The following is a 16,473-nucleotide window of genomic DNA, read 5'->3' on the forward strand; positions in this document are numbered from 1 at the left end:
GCCTGGCTATTTAACCTTTATGGGTTTCTGCTTTCTGGCCCTGAGCTTCCTCATGTGGGGAATCTAGTTCTCACCAAGGTCGTCTTCACGGAAACTGACAGTTCTGTGTTTGGACCGTTGCCTTAGTAACTCAAGCCCAGTCATCTGGTAGTTCTTAGTGACGTGGCACCTTACCCATTTCCTGCAGCCTAGTGAAGGAAGCCATGTGGAGGGAGCCTCTGCTTAGCCCTGCCTTTCAGGCCGACTTTAGGCCGAGATGGACCTGGTAGCTGTTGAGATGCTCTGAAGGGTCCCAGATTGACCCTGAAGGCTCACCAGTGCATGTTTAGAAGCCGCTGCCACTGTTTATTATTTTCCTCCTGGATGCATTTCTAGTAGACCCAGGGCCTGGGGTAGACTTAAGAAGTGACATGGACTGTACAGGGAGGCCTTTTTCTTCTGTATTAGCTAATTATTCATTCTTTAACTGCCAGCACAGACGTGTTGAGTGTGTGCCCACTTCATAGAAAGCACCTGTGTTGCACACAGCCCGCTTACCTTGTGTTGCTGGGTGTGATGTTTCCCTTCTGAACTGTTTCTCTGTTTGTGGAGTCTGAGATCCTCAACTCACTGGCTGCTTATGAGGACTGAGACATATGACAGAGTCCCTCCATATAGAGCCTTTAGTCACAGCTTGTGTGTGGGCATCCAGATGCAGTGATGAATAGATCGGACTGTCTGCAGTCTGTTTGAGGAAGTGCTACTAACAGGGAGGGAGGGATTCCATGTGTCTATCCGGATGGAGGCTTTTCTTTTAGAGTCGTCCTTAGGTGATGTTCTAGAATCCCGAGTGCACTGTAGGAGCTGCTGCTGTTAATTCTTGAGGCACGCTGATTTGGTTTTGAGTCGTGCTTAGAACAGACTGTTCTTCTTGCTGCCCCTTGACTCTTCAAGCTAACTGTGGTGTACTTTTTCAAGTGCACTTTGTTAAATTGTCTTCAGAACATATAATGTTCAAAAAAAAAAAAAACCGATCATGCTCTTAACAAAGCCATTTTGAGGCTCCTTTCTTGAGCTGTCTGGTTTCTACACATCACTTTTCTCTTCCCTCATCTAGATAGCTGCAGGGATCTGAGGCTGGAATGTGCCTTTCTGTGCAGGAGGGTGGGTCCTAGCTAACAAGCTGGCAGCCTGTAGCAGCTTTCCTCCTGAGGCTGATTCCTCTGAGAGTTCTTATTAGCATTCATTAATCAGTGGGTGCTGGGAGGGAAAGCATTTCCGCCAGGTCACACCAGCACCTTTGACTATGCTGCTAGTCTCCTTGGCTCCTACCTGCACTGCCAGTGCCTGGTGCTCTTCAGTGCTGCTCTCCAGAAAGCTGCTCTTCGAGGCCACAGTGACATCATTTAGCTGAAAGCTCTAGAGAAGGAGAGTGGTGACAAGGACAGATTCAACCCAAGGAAGGGGCCACCTGTGTTTGTTTGCCAGCTTTGTCTGATTTCTGGGGTCACTAAAGTCTTGGGAGGGGTCGAAGTGGAGACACTGGTTGTGAAGGGACTCAACGTCAAAATGAAATCTAAAGAAAACATTTGTCAGTGAGGAAAAGATTAGCTAAGCTAGTCGTCTCCATGTAGCCTTTATTCGGATACTGTAAACATCTCTTTTCTAAAGTGGCCGGGCTCTCTTAACCCTCTTCCAGTTCATTGTAATTGGAAGATTTCGCACAAGGACATCTCATGGAAGCACTTGATCTGTTCAGTTTTGACTTGTTCACTGATTTGAAGATGGAGGATTAACACAGGGCTGTGTTTTATCATTATTATTTGAAGGTCTGTTCATTGCCCTACATTCCCAGATCACGTTCTGTGTTTTTAGCAACAAATTTATGTTTTTCTAATAAGTTTTGTTCTGATTGTAGATGGTAACACTTGCTCATTTTAGAAGATAAAAAACTAAAGCCTCGAGTTAGAATCCAAAGATAGACATAAATCCTCTGGTAAGCTTGCTCTGTATGTGTGTGTGTGCGCGTGTGTGCACGCGCTCTCAAGCGAGAGGCAGGCAGGCAGGCAGACAGACAGACAGACAGACACTGGGTTACTTTAGGCTTCGGTGTGTTGATGAGTCTGATCAGATTAAGAAGCTTCTTAGAACCAAATGTGGTGATGTAATACCTGTAACCACCACACGTGGGAGGCAGAGGAAGGAAAATCATGAGTTCAAGTCCAGCCTCAGCCAAGAGTAATTTTTAAAACAAGCTGGGCTATATAAGATCCTGTTACAAAAAAAGAAAAAAGCAAGGAAGGAAAATCTGTTGGTTTAGATAGAGTCAGTAGTGACTTTTGATCTATAAATCTCTAAGTTTCAACAAGGTTTATGGATGATGATGTCCTGAGAGAGATCATAGTATCCCTGCCTTACTTGCTTCTAGAACTCTTCTGTGGATAAATAACTAGATCTGAGCACAGTTGAAGAAACCATGACAAGAATTTCCTGCTGAGCACCTACCCTGGGATCTCGGGCTGCCCCACACCACCTTTCTCACTCTTCCTAGGTTGTCCTGGGAGATCACTGGGTCGTCTTCAACCATCCCTATTTGGCTGTAGCACTGGAGAGCTGTAAAGTACACCCTGGGATGCTGCAGCCTCTGGTACCCACCCCGCCCACTGTACATTCTCCTGGGGGACCCCTGCCTGGGCACAGGGGAAGTTGTAGTGCTGCTCTGTTTATGTAGTTCCTTGAGATCTATACTGTCCTTCACTGTTCATTTATTTCTCTGCTTGGTAGTAATTAATTGTAAAAATTACAAAGAAGGATGATAGCAAGTGTCATGGCCAGAAATTTAGAGCTCATAGCTGAGAGGTAGGTAGTTAATTCCAGGTCAGCCGAATAGCCTGTCTAGTGTAGTATTGCTAGCGTACCTGTCTCCGTGCATACTGCCTACCCACAGAGCTGAGCCGTCACAGGGCCTGCTTCCCACAGTAATGTCTGTATTCTGCTGCGCCCGTGCCTTTGGCCTCACCCTGAAACACTCGCTGTTCATCACGCCTTGCAAGGAACAGTGTGAAACTGAATCAGGTTCACTAGGTTTGTTTTTGTTGTTGTTTTTTTTTTTTGTTTGTTTGCTTGGGTTTTTTGTTGTTGTTTTGTTTTGTTTCGTTTTGAGATGGGGTTTCTCTGTGTAGCCCTGGCTGTCCTGGAACTCACTCTGTAGACCAGGCTGGTCTTGAACTCAGAGAACCACCTGCCTGTGCCTCTCAAGTGTTAGGATTAAAGGTGTGTACCACCACTGTCTGGCAAGTTCACTAGCTTTAAATGGAACTGAATAGACAACTGGGGAGGTGTCTCAAGGGGTAAGGTGCGTGCTGTACACATGTGAGGACTCCCGAGTTCAGATCCCCAGCACCCATTCAAGCATCTAGCAAGCATGGCATGTGTTAGCAAAGTCAGTCACATAGGCAGGCTCCTCTGGAAGAGGTGGTTGTCAGCAGAGGGAGGTAATTGTGTAGAGCTTAGGTGATGAGGACTTTCCCCTGGGAGAGCTGAGCTCTGGGCTAACTGATGGGATTAGGAGTCTGACTAAGTGGATCCTGTGGAAGTACACGGTATGGTGAGCTGTGAGAGTAAACAGGAGCAGGAAAGGTTTTTCTGATGCCCGCTCTTTCCACATGCGCAGCTGCAGTGCTCTGCTGCCATATCCCATCTACCTCGTTGGGCTGACCATATCCGACCATGTCTGGACAGGTCTGGTTAGGTTTGCTTCTGTTGTTAATGATTGTCAGCATGTTTGCTATCGAGACCCACTCGTGAGGAACAGGTGCAGTGTTATTGATCTGCGTGGAGAGACAGCCTGAGTTTTAGCTGGTAGCTTAATAAGCATCTTTATTTCTATATTGCTCATCAGTGGCCAAAACTTATATTGCATCTCAAAGGGAGTTGATGTTGGAAAGAAAGAAAGAAAGAAAGAAAGAAAGAAAGAAAGAAAGAAAGAAAGAAAGAAGGTGGGAGGGAGCAAGGAAGAGTGAGGAAGGGGTGGGGTCGGACCATTACAGCTGAAGAGAATATTGCCAGTAACTCCGTTCACATCTTTAGCTTTGGGCTGTCAAACCATGTTCTTTCTCCCCGTGTGCTCATCTGTATTTTGAAATAAAAAGAATTATCATAATAAGACTAAATTGCTAAGAAATTTTCATATTAAGAGTATATTAAACCATAACAAGGGGAGCTGGAGAGATAGTTAAGTGGTTAGAACACTCACTCTTACAGAGGACCTGGGATTGGTTCTCAGCACCCGTGTGGAAGCTCTCAGCTCTCTGTGACTCTACTTACAAGGAATCTAATGCATCCTGGGACTCATGCAGTGTGTGTGTGTGTGTGTGTGTGTGTGTATGTATGCGTATATATGCATACACAAAGGAAAAACATTCATTTGCACAAGTAATCTTTAAAAAAGTAAGAAAGCAAAATGATATAGAAAAGAAACTATTGATGATGGAAATAGGACATTTGCAGGTTGGTTCTGTTTACTGTGTCTCAGGTCTAGCTTTTAGTTTACTCCTATAATGAATATAACCTCACCTGTCTTTAAAAAGGTTTGCAAGCAGAGTTTGGTGGTGATTGCCTATAATCTAAGCACCTGGGGAAAGCTGAGGCGAAGGGCCTGGAGTTGAAGGGTAGCCAAGACTACAGAGTAAGACCCTGCCTCAAAAGCAAAGGGTTGGGGAGGGGTCGGCTGCGCTAAATCATTTTCTAAGAGGAATTGAGATGTGCTAAGAGTGAGCTTTGGTCACGTAGGACTGGTGATTTCGAGGATGAACGTTGTAGAAATGGGATGAAGATGGTTTATTTGGGTTTCTGTAGGTCTGTGAGACTATTGAAAACATCTTTGACTTTTAGGAATTACTTTTTTTCTAGTATAAGAATTCTTTATGCTAGTATATTATTTCCTTGAAAGCTACTTTATTGAGTTCTCCTCTTTGCTGTTATTTAAGCAGGGCAGGTGCTCACATCGGTCCAGTGGATTAGGTTGCCCTTCCATTTTATAAGCGCTGCTTCTTTAACCAGTGTGGCCGCCCGTGCTGGCTCTGCCCGGCTGCTGCTGTGAGCAACAGTTAGCTCTGTGTTGTGTTTAAAGACTTGCAGTTGGAAGAGCAGCATGTGAAGTTCTGGAATGTAAAGGAAATCATAACACTCTGACTGTAGAAGTATCTAGAAAGCTTAAAGCCAGATTTAATTAGATAGCAGTGCAAACCCATTGTCCTTTTCACAGAACATGGGGCAGAGGAGTGTGAGGGAAAACGATGGGCGTTTATCTGCCCAGCTGACCAGACCTACTCTGCAAGAGCCTTGCATCCTGCAGGCAGGGAGCATTTTTGAAACACCCCTAAATGTTCCAGCTTTAAATAGCAACGAGTTTCCTAAACTGATTCTGCGTGCTGCTGGAGAAATGAAAGCCGGCTGCCTTGGAGGCAGGAAGCCGACTAGCGAGATGCTTAATTATCGTGGAAGTAAGTGCTTGTTACCATTGAGTGCAGCATGCAGTGTGCGGTCCTCCTCGGTGTCAGAGAGTGATTTGTAGACAATGCCGCCCTGTCAGCTCCGTGCTGCTTCAGCAGCATCTTTCCAAACATGTATCTGGCAAGAATGTAAAGGCTACCTCTTGTGTAATTCGTGGAATGCTGGAAAAGGATCCTCTGCCTCTCTCCTCAGGATGTGCGCACCCATGCAGGATTCTGTGCTCAGGCTCTGTGCCTGCTGCCTCCTGCCTGATGAGCTTGGGAGGAAGTTCGTCTTCCTGTCCGTCACCTGGGAAGGATGGTAACCGTTCTCTGTAATCTGGTGGAGGATATGGAGCCAGCTGCCCTGAGCAGTATTTTGTTTCTGTTGTTGTCGTCGTTGTGGTCGTCTTCATAAATTAGCACTGATCGGGTGGAGGAGGCTGCTCTGCTTAAGGAACTGCAGGCATTTTGTGAATTAGTGAAAGACTTCCAGCTCTGAGAGTAGATGAAAGTCAGGCGAGCTTGGGAAAAGGTGGCTGTGAGTGCCGGGCTTCCTCTGCAGTGTTCTCTGTGTGGGTAAGTAAGACCTCAGGTACTCTGGCTCCAGGAAAGAGCGCTCGCTTTCTGTGTGCTCTGTGTATTTGCTCTTGCCGACTATGACAAGCTTTTGTAGGGAAATAAGTATCAATTTGAAAAATGAAACGTTTTAAAAAGTGAGTGTTGTAGCATAATCAATAAAGTCTTGTTCAGTTTTTAGTGTTCTCAGACTGCCCCCCTGCATTGCTCTAATTATCTGATTAGGTTGGTCAAACTTGTGGTCAGCACAGTGGCATGATGTCTCCATTCTTAGAGGTCCGGGTGCCGAAGTCTGTACTTCCCTCCCAGCTTAGGAAACAATTCAGCTAAACAGAAGTAGTCATAGCGCCTCTTTCAATGTTAACTGATGGGTTCTATTTACTTTTTTGTTTTTCCTTTTATATCTGCTTTATTAAAAATGTGGATTTTAGATCCGTGTGCCACAATTCAGTATTGAGTCTCCTTTTCATGTGCCGGATTTTGACTGGTGCATATTTATTTTTAGGTATACTTGTCAAGTGCTAATTTCATGTTGTCCTCCTCTCTTTAGGGGAAGCATGGGATTCTGGTGACCACAGAGCCCCAGTGATGCAAGTTCTTTTCAGTCTTTCCTGAAGGAAGCCTGCTGTTAGAGTGAGGCACAGGAACTGTGGTGGATTACAATGTTTGGAAGATCTGGGTTCTCAGTCCTCTGAAAACAAGGCATCATTTAACCTTTTAAATGAAAAGGCTTAAGATCTCAACACTACTGCTGTATTTTCTGGAAGCCATTCTCTAAAGCAGAAGTGCATATTTAAAATGCAAACATGGTGATCCTTTCTGCAGGGATTTAAGTGATCGCTTTTTACATCATGACCAGTTTGAAGCGGTCACAGACGGAAAGGCCTGTCACTGCTGACAGAGCCTCTGTTGTCAGCACAGATGGAGCCCCCAAAGTTCACACCGATGACTTCTACATGCGTCGCTTCCGCTCTCAGAATGGCAGCCTAGGATCATCAGTCATGGCTGCAGTGGGGCCCCCTCGAAGTGAAGGTCCTCACCATATCACCTCAACACCCGGGGTCCCCAAGATGGGGGTTAGGGCAAGAATAGCAGATTGGCCTCCGAGAAAGGAAAATGTAAAAGAATCCAGCCGTTCAAGCCAGGAAATAGAAACCTCAAGTTGCCTTGAGAGCCTGTCCTCCAAAGGCAGTCCTGTGAGTCAGGGGAGTTCTGTTAGCCTCAATTCCAATGACTCAGCCATGCTGAAGAGCATACAGAACACCCTGAAGAACAAGACAGGGCCAGCGGAGAGCATGGACTCCAGATTCCTCATGCCTGAAGCCTACCCCAGTTCCCCCAGGAAAGCCCTTCGCAGAATTCGGCAGCGCAGCAACAGTGATATCACCATAAGTGAGCTTGATGTGGATAGCTTTGATGAATGTATCTCCCCAACCTACAAGTCGGGGCCATCACTGCACAGGGAATATGGCAGCACATCTTCAATCGACAAGCAGGGAACATCCGGAGACAGCTTCTTCGATTTGTTAAAGGGCTATAAAGATGACAGATCTGACCGAGGTCCAACTCCAACCAAACTCAGTGACTTCCTCATCACTGGTGGGGGCAAGGGTTCTGGTTTCTCCTTGGATGTGATCGATGGACCCATCTCACAGAGAGAGAACCTCAGGCTTTTCAAGGAAAGGGAAAAACCACTCAAGCGACGCTCTAAGTCTGAGACTGGAGACTCGTCCATTTTTCGTAAATTGCGCAATGCCAAAGGTGAAGAACTCGGGAAATCATCAGACCTTGAAGACAACAGATCAGAAGATTCTGTGAGGCCCTGGACATGTCCAAAGTGCTTTGCCCACTATGATGTCCAGAGCATATTGTTTGACTTGAATGAAGCCATTATGAACAGACATAATGTGATTAAGAGGAGAAACACCACAACAGGCGCTTCGGCGGCTGCGGTGGCATCCTTGGTCTCCGGACCTCTGTCTCACTCAGCCAGCTTCAGCTCTCCCATGGGCAGCACAGAGGACCTCAACTCCAAAGGAAGCCTTGGCATGGACCAGGGAGATGACAAGAGCAATGAACTCGTCATGAGCTGTCCGTATTTTCGGAATGAGATTGGGGGAGAAGGTGAGAGGAAGATCAGCCTGTCCAAGTCGAATTCTGGCTCATTTAGTGGGTGTGAGAGCACATCCTTTGAGTCTGCCCTCAGCTCTCACTGCACCAACGCGGGCGTGGCAGTTCTCGAAGTGCCCAAGGAAAGCTTGATGCTGCATCTGGACAGAGTGAAAAGGTACACGGTGGAACACGTGGATCTTGGCGCATACTATTACAGGAAGTTCTTCTACCAGAAGGGTGAGTGGATGCTTAGTTTTAATTTTTTATTTTTTATTTTGCTCTACTCATGGGAAAAAAACGACTGTGTAGTATACTGAGTGGTTTAGCAGTGACCTGAGAGGACTGTGAATCTCTGTCTTTCATGATGATAATAGAGTGTTTCTGTAGGCTTTGTTGTGATTCATTTCTTTGTATTTTGGATGTTCTTTTCCCCTTTTAGGTATTGAAATCTCTTAAAATTAAATATTTGTGTTTCTTTTTTAAGTTAAAATCTATTTGATTTAGTGAGTAAAATTAAACTCTGTTTTGTTGACTTGCTATGTCATCTTTAGGGGCAACTATGTAAAGTTGAAATCTGATAGATAAAGCTTTTTAAAATTACAACACAATTTCAGTGCTGTCCTCTACTTTTTAGCACTTTTTTTTTTTTTGCCTTCTGAGTCTTTTTATTAAAGTTATAATATATTTCTGTCCCTCTCACAGGACCTCTGGTAAAAACACATTGCCTTATTTGATGAAAATCTCAGAACAGTGAGTCTCAGGCAAGGCTTGAGTGTAGGCCTTCAGTTTGAGTAGAAAAGGCACTAAAGTGGAGAAATGCCTTGAACATTTAATGTATTGTGACCTCTTTTCTAGCCTTTCTTGGAGATGGTAGGCTAAAGTGAGGCGCGCCAGTCTAAGATTGTATCATCTTATTTTGTACTTTAAAGAGAAGCAATTATCAAACACCTTATCAATTTTCTAGTGTTTTTTGAACAGCATTAAAATTGAGGACTGCATCTGTCCTGTAGGCACCCAACTAGCAGCATGGTGATCACTGTACACTGTAGTTCCTGGGGTAGACCAGCAGTCTCTGCAGCCAGGCGACGTGCTCTGTGCTGGGAAGCTTCTTGGCTTTGCATCTTCTCCAGTGAGGTTGCGCTTACACTACACTACTCTTGCAGCGCTTGAGACGCTACTTAGATTTATTCTCCTGCTGGCTTTATGAGATTACTCACTCTAGAATCTTAATGTTTTTAAGATTATTGAGGGATAGGTTCGCTGGTTCCCTCTTATTCTCGTGTCTACAGCATGGCTTCTAGAATCAGTAGACTGGAAATCCCAGTTTCATTTTTAAAGTGATTTTTCTAGAGGTCAGATTTTATAAATGGTCTTTCTCTTGCATGTGAGAGCAGAGGATTCCTCAAACTCACCAACTTTGCATTTAGGGACTGATGGTTCTTTGTAAAGATGGACACTCCATGCCCTGTAAGATTAGAATCCGTGCCTTCCACATCCTAGAGGCCACTGAGTTTTCTCCTTGGCCCTTCACACCAGTGAACACACACTAAAATATATCTGATACTGCCAGGTGTTTCTTTGGGGATAAATTGCCTCTGACTGAGAATTCTTGCTCTGTATTGCCTCAGAACTCTTCCAAGCTTTCCTGAGGGGTTCACACGTCTCTGAGAAGCCATCTTGTTCCACCTGTCATTGCCACCAACTTTGAGTCTAGCATACAAGGGAACAGACGTTATCTTATTTATGCACTAGGATTTTTTTCTCACTGTGCAATGTAATAATATTCGTTTTGAGCAGTTTCCAGCATCCATGGACCAGGCACTATGCTAAGCCTTTGAAATGATAGTTTGTTGTTTCTAACTCTTAGTGCCCACGAGGGAGGTGATATGTTACTAGCCATATTTTCCAAAGGAAAGTTCTAGGCTGTGGTGAATAGGCTGTGGTGACGCTCCTTTGTTCTCTATCACTGTTCCCTCATGCCTGCTATGCAAGAGGATTGGAAAGGAGAACCTCCTTTTAGGTATTTTTAGCTTTCAAAGGTATGGAATGAAAAGTTGAATACCTGGACTCCAACATAAACTGAGTTACTGATTCATAAGTTCAGAAGCTCCCAGTACAGCTGTTGGTAGGTTACAGCCTGTGTACATGCTACTGCCTAGTTGGAAATACTGGTTAAAGCAGGGAATTGTTAAAAGTATGCCTATCTGAGGTATTGAAAACATGAGTAGACATTGCTGCTGTGGGTCCAAGGTCTTTCCTGTCAGTGGCTCTGCTTCCAGTGCTGCCTGGTGTCCCTGGCGTACACTAGGGACATCCCTGGCACTGAGTGAGTCTGGTTGGTGATTTTGTCTGATTTCCTAGCTGTCACATCAAACCCACAGCTTTCTTCTTAGTGTCTTCTTCTTCCGGTCTTTCTAAAGCTGTCAGTTTTTCTGCTCATTTAGTCAGCTTCATAGTGGAATAAGTCAGTTGGCTTCCGAGGCTCCTGGAGATGCAGTGAATTCTGGTTCAGCATGAAGTCCAGCATGAAGTCCAGCTGGTGGGAGCAGAAAGCATAGATAGCAAAGTGATGCCCAGCTCGTCCCAGTGGCTCCTGTCAGCCTGGTGTTGGGAACACTGACAAGTGGTCAATCCACGAGGTCAGTTCAGGAAAAGTCATGGAGCGTGCCTGCTCTTAGGACACCATTTGGGCGGCACACCTTGAAAAGTTCTAGTCGTTTGTTACATATGAATAATGTCCTACAAATGACCTAATAATAACATGAAGCAGAAATTAAATCCCTCAAAGCATGGCTGTACATGTAAAATTAATGTGATGGTATAAAATATAATTAAAAAACAATTCTGTTTTGTAATTTTTACATGTGGCTTTAGCTCAGTGAGTTCTGTACCTGCCTTTACCTCTTTCTCTCAATCTCTGTGGAAAGAGTATAGCGCAGTGAAGACGAGTTTGGCCTAGCACCAAGGCTGTGTGTTGTTACCTCAGCCCCTTTGAGTCCTCATTCCTCTCAGCTGTTTAATGTGCCCCTGACTCCACTGTGCCTGTCTCCATAGTAATAATAATAATAATAAATCTCTTATATGATAAATATTATTATTATCACCTTTACTGAAGCACAGCCTTCAATCAATATTATGTGTAATATTTAATCATGTTCAGCTGATTAAGTTGTAATCACTTTGATATTACATTATTTTTATGAACATTATTATCCTGTAGATATAAACTTTAGAGACCACTTGATTCCAACAGAAAAGCTGGGTTTTGCTGGTTAAATGCTGGGCAAAGAGAGGAATCATCCCTTCACCTTAGATAAGCAACATCCATGTTCTTTCTTCTACTGCTTCCTCTGTCTGCTCTTGTTGGGCTTTTTCCCCAGCATGAAGTGGCACTGGTGATGTAGTTGATACTTACTGTGTTTCTGCTTTATGCTTTATGGGCTCTCCTCACTTGATGCTTTTAGGAAACTGCCATGAACCTGTCATTGTGGGCATGTACAAATGATAATACTATACGTTCTTTTTTCCTTTGAAAATGTTTGAAGTTTTGTGTTCATTCTTTCTTTGGTCACCACAATTAAAGGACAAGGAGATTTATAGATGGCAAATATTAACCTGGAGAAACTAACTCCATGGTTGCCTGTAGTCAGCATGGCTTGTCAGGAAGGACTCTTTCCCAGCTGTTCCCCATGTCATGTGGCCCTACAGTGTGTTCCCCGTTGCTCATTGTCCAACACGAACTGCCACTGTAAGCCAACTGATGAGAAACTAATATCTAGTGAATCTGATAACTCTAAGCCAGTGGTCTTACTGTTCCTCCTTCTTTTTCTAACAACACACAGTGAGGAGACTTGATGGTGAGTGAAGGAAGGCAGGGGCCATGTGTCCTAGTTTCATAGATTGAGAATCCCACGTATGGTTTAGTCCCTAGTTGAGCATTTAAAGTCTGAGACTTGTCTCTGTTTAGGCAGAAGCAAGCAGCCTGGAGAGCTTAGACCTTGCAGAGGTGGCTGGGCCTTGGATCAGAAAGAAAGGAGAGCCCGAGGAGCAAACCCAGCCGCATGTGTTCCCAAGTCTGCGTATGCTGTGGAGAACAGTACTATGGGATGCCTGTGTGTTACGGGGTTCTTCCTGGGTGCTTGGTCTGTGTTTAATTTTCGAGACCCATTGTTTCATCTTCAGGTACAGTCAACAAGACTGCTCCCAAGCATGCTGTGCTCTTACATGTGACAATTAACTCACCTTCCATATGTGATGTAAGTAAGACCTTTTTATTAGGGTTATGCCAATTGGCCATCTTGTTTGAAAGCAGGTGTGGGAATGTGTGGTCCCTCACAGAAATACCGAGTGTAAATTTGTTGAGAGGTTGACTTTGGTAAGTGTTTTGTTGACTTTTTACACTAGGTGGTCAGTCCTTCCCTGTGCTGGCAGGCTAGCCTGGAACTCTTGGGCCCAAATGAATCTTGTTTCAGCCTTCTAAGTAGCTGGCAGTACAGACAGGTGTTCTGTACCCCGTTGTCTGCCATCTTTATATCTGAGCAAGGATACCAAGCCACCTGCATAATAAATACAGTGTTAATGTTGCGTCTTTGGAAGCAAGAATCAGTTCCTTCCTTGGCAATGATTCCCCAGCCTCTTTGTTATCTATCACCTCTTTTGTGCCCACAGAGCATTTGGACTCTTGAGGTGCCCAAGCCATCACAGATGAGAGGTTATGAGGTGCTGAAAGGGCACACACTCTCTTCCATATGCTTTTAGATCAAGATGGGCATCAAGAGTCTCACATGGACCTTATTCAGAGCCATCCTTTAGAACCACTCATATAAAAACAGTTTGGCAATTGACTATGAGGTAAAAGCATAGTCCATTTCCTAGGTAGAAAGTTCCATATAAGAGATTTATTTTAGAATTTGAGGCAATAAAGTTATTTTCTGACTGTTTATCAGATGCCCACCTTTTGATGGCAGGTATATTTGTGTGCATATTTTGTTTAATATATGTAACTTACTATCTCAAGACCTATAGCTAAATTTAATATTCAGCTAGTCAACCTTCAGTATAACACACATTTGCTTCTTCATTCAACTTGTTTTTCTAGTCTGCCTTATTAGTGTGGCTTTTCATAGCCCAGTTATCTGGAGCCCCAAAAAGGTCTTTCCAGAAGTTATATTCAGTTGTTTCTATTCAGTTGATTCCTATTATTTAGTCACCTCTGTTTTCAGGCTTTCTCAGGTCTTTCCACAAGTCTCAGCATCTGTTTTCTGACTGCACAGGGATGGCTTTGAGTCATCCTTTCTGACACGCTGCAGAAGTTGTGACTTAAGGTTTTTTGGTATTGCTCTCCTTATGTAAATACTACCACTGTTACAAGTTGATTGTTACAAGATCCTCTGACTTCATTCTTCTCAATCTTCCATCATTTTGGAAGGCCATCAGATTGTAGCTACAGTTCTTTATGCCCATTATCAATCCATGCATAGCTGCAGGTCCTCCTTGTCTCTTGCTGGAATTCTAGCTGTAGACTTTTTAAGTCTGTTGAGCCATATGTAGTTGTCCCTGTTCAGAAGCCAGTCTTTGCCAGGGACCGTCTTTCATTTAACTAGCCAGGTTGTCTGATAGGCACCTGTGGGGTATAGATGGAAAGGAAGCAGAGTGTGCGGAGCAACCTTGCAGCATTAGAGGACAGGGGAGAGGAGACAAAGTTAGACAAGGAGAACCTCAGACAGGGTCATGTTAACAAACATTTTGTCTGGTGTAATGGAGAAAGATGAACAACAGATAAGTCCCCACCAAGGCAACAAGTGCCTGGCCATGTTATTTCCTGCCCCGCCATCTTCCATGATCGGGTCCTTACTAGCCAAGGGCTGGCAGAGTATGTGTGACTCGCTGCCTGACTTCCACAGACAGACCCCAGGGCCAGAGACTCAGGCAACTGAAGCAACTGCAAGTTCTTCCTACAGGGCACTCAGTGTTGTGTATCAGTGGCTGCTGCATATAGAGGCGTGCCGAGCCCTCATTCTAGCCAGGAGAAAAGCCAACTTGAAACCAAAAGATTCAGACGAAACCATAAATGGAGCTGGGTGTGGAGGTGCACACCTTTAATTCAGCATTTAGAGGTGGTGGCAAGCTCTAATTCCAGGCTGGCCTGTTTACACAATGAGTTTCATGACAGCCAGGGCTACATAAAGAGACCCTGCTTCAAAAACAAAAACACCTCCCCCTTCCCCAAGCATAAATAGGTTAGCTTGTTACAGGAAATAGTATGGCAATACAGACACTAAAGTGTATTTTCTAGTCCCAGGACTACTGCTAACACTTCTGTACTGGTTTTAAATATAGAAGTAAGCACGTGTTCATTTGTGTACGTACTTAGTTCAGATAGTCTTTCAGACCTATTCTGTGAGTTCTTTCCATGTGGTTCTGAGGGACTCCCTCAACACTGACAGGCTTAGTGAGGGTCATGGCTCCACCAGGTGGCGTCTCTGTGGCATGGGAGGGTAGCAAGCAGGGTAGACTCCTGTCCTCTTGCTAGCTATAGAATCTAGTTATTGTTGTTATGATAAATGAGAAACCTTTAAATGTTGATATTTATGATTAAAACTTATAATCTTTAATCCCTTTGACTCTTCTTTCTGGAATTTCATTTGAGTTGATAGTCGAATGCTTGGATTTGCATTTTAAATTTTTATTTTGTTAAAGCTGTGTGGTGAATGTGTGGTGTGTGCACATGTGCAATGATGTAGCTGTGGATGCTTAGGCAGAGGTCAGAGGAAGACTTAGGCATCCTGCTCCATTACCTTTGCTGTATTTCTTCATGACAAGGCTTCTTACTAAACCTGGTACTCACCATTGGCTGGATTGGCTGGCCAGCAAGTCCCAGTGACTCTCCTGTCTTGGTCCCCACAGAAGGAGTTACAGGCCCAGGCCACTGTGCCCAGCTTTCTCTGTGGAGATATTTGAATGGTGACCTGTTACTCAGTTCTGTGTTCTGAGCTTGGAGTAGTGTGGCAGTTCTACTTACACAGCCCTTTCACTGAGTTTGTTTTTTTGGGCAGTTGTATTTTTGTTTTCCTGTATTTCTCCTGACAGTGTTCCCTCATTGCTGTCTTGTGTTTGCTCTTCTCCCCACTTTAGTGGTATTATTTTTAGATTTTTTTTTTCCTGAGCTTTCTTCAAGTTATCTGTGTCTCTGGAGTTGCGTATTCTACTTTTCTTCTGTTTTGTTTTTTGTGGGTTTTCTGGTTGTCTGATTCTGTTTTCAACACAAGTGCAAGTGTGACCTGAGTTCTTCCGAGCAGCTCTGAGGGGCTCTTGCTCCAGCGTGGCCTCCCCTAACACAGACAGAGCTAGCACTGGGAAAGTTGTCACTGTGGGGTGAAAGGGCAGTGAGCAGGGGAGGCAGGAGAAGGCCTGACTTGTACCTTGGGAGCACCTCCTCCCTCCTCCCTCCTCCATGCATACAGCAGTGTTTGCTTCCCTGTCCCCTTGAGCACTGTAAGCCTTCCATCTGGTCCTGTCCATAAAGGAGCCCTAACTGTCCTCCAAGTCTTGCCATCTTCCAAGCTCAGGCCCTCTCAGAACTCACTCAGTAACCATGGTACCCTTGTTTCTATGGGGCACTATAGGGTTATATTTTGCCACAGCAATCAAAACACACCTCAGCAACCAGGACCACAAGTTAGATTGCTTGTAGAATGTCTTATAAGTGAATGTTTGATACCAATGTGTATTTTGAGATGAGGGACTTGGGTATTCTATGTAGCATTGGGTATGATGGCTGAGAGGCCCTGTGTATGTGGCTTTGTGCTACTATTCTGCAGATACCCAGTAATGATTGGGGTTCCTTTTCTTCTCTCTTCAGGAAATGAGACCTCAAGTAGTTGTGTGGTTATAGTGGTTTTGAGAATGAACCAACCACCAATTGATCTCTGTACGAACAGGAATCCCTCCCTGTGTCTGATTTTCACTATTGTGAACTCACATAGGTGTATGGATGGAGTTGCTAAGGCTGAATTCTAGCATTGCCTTAGCTACTTTCAACTTTTTGTTTAACATGTACTGGAATATAGTTTTTGAAAGATAACTATTAGACATTGTCAATAAAAACCTCATAATTCTGTAACTCATTTCCCCTTTATTTAGATAGTTTTATATTTTTTCTGTTATCACTTTGATGGAGTTTATTAAGGTTAACATAATAATAAAATGTGTTTCTTGTTGGCAGGTAAGGCGACTGTTGGGGTGTGCTTAAGCAAATGCTGTTTGCTTTTGGTTGTTTGGTTGTTTGATTGATTGATGGATTGAGTTTTGC

General features: G+C 44.2%; 1 protein-coding gene across 6 annotated transcripts in view; it reads left to right on the forward strand.

Moving 5' to 3' along the window:
* The window catches only part of Sipa1l1 (signal induced proliferation associated 1 like 1), a 273,590-nt gene that overhangs the window by 157,950 nt on the left and 99,167 nt on the right, over window positions 1-16,473 (forward strand). For all 6 annotated transcript variants that reach the window (XM_029484702.1, XM_029484700.1, XM_029484698.1 and 3 more), the window contains one exon: window positions 6,601-8,399. In XM_029484702.1, coding sequence (XP_029340562.1) covers window positions 6,902-8,399 — 1,498 coding nt within the window. In that variant the 5' untranslated portion in view covers window positions 6,601-6,901. The remainder of the gene's footprint in view (window positions 1-6,600; window positions 8,400-16,473) is intronic.

Source organism: Mus caroli, chromosome 12 (genome assembly GCF_900094665.2).
Source record: "Mus caroli chromosome 12, CAROLI_EIJ_v1.1, whole genome shotgun sequence".
NCBI classification, from domain to species: Eukaryota; Metazoa; Chordata; class Mammalia; order Rodentia; family Muridae; genus Mus; species Mus caroli.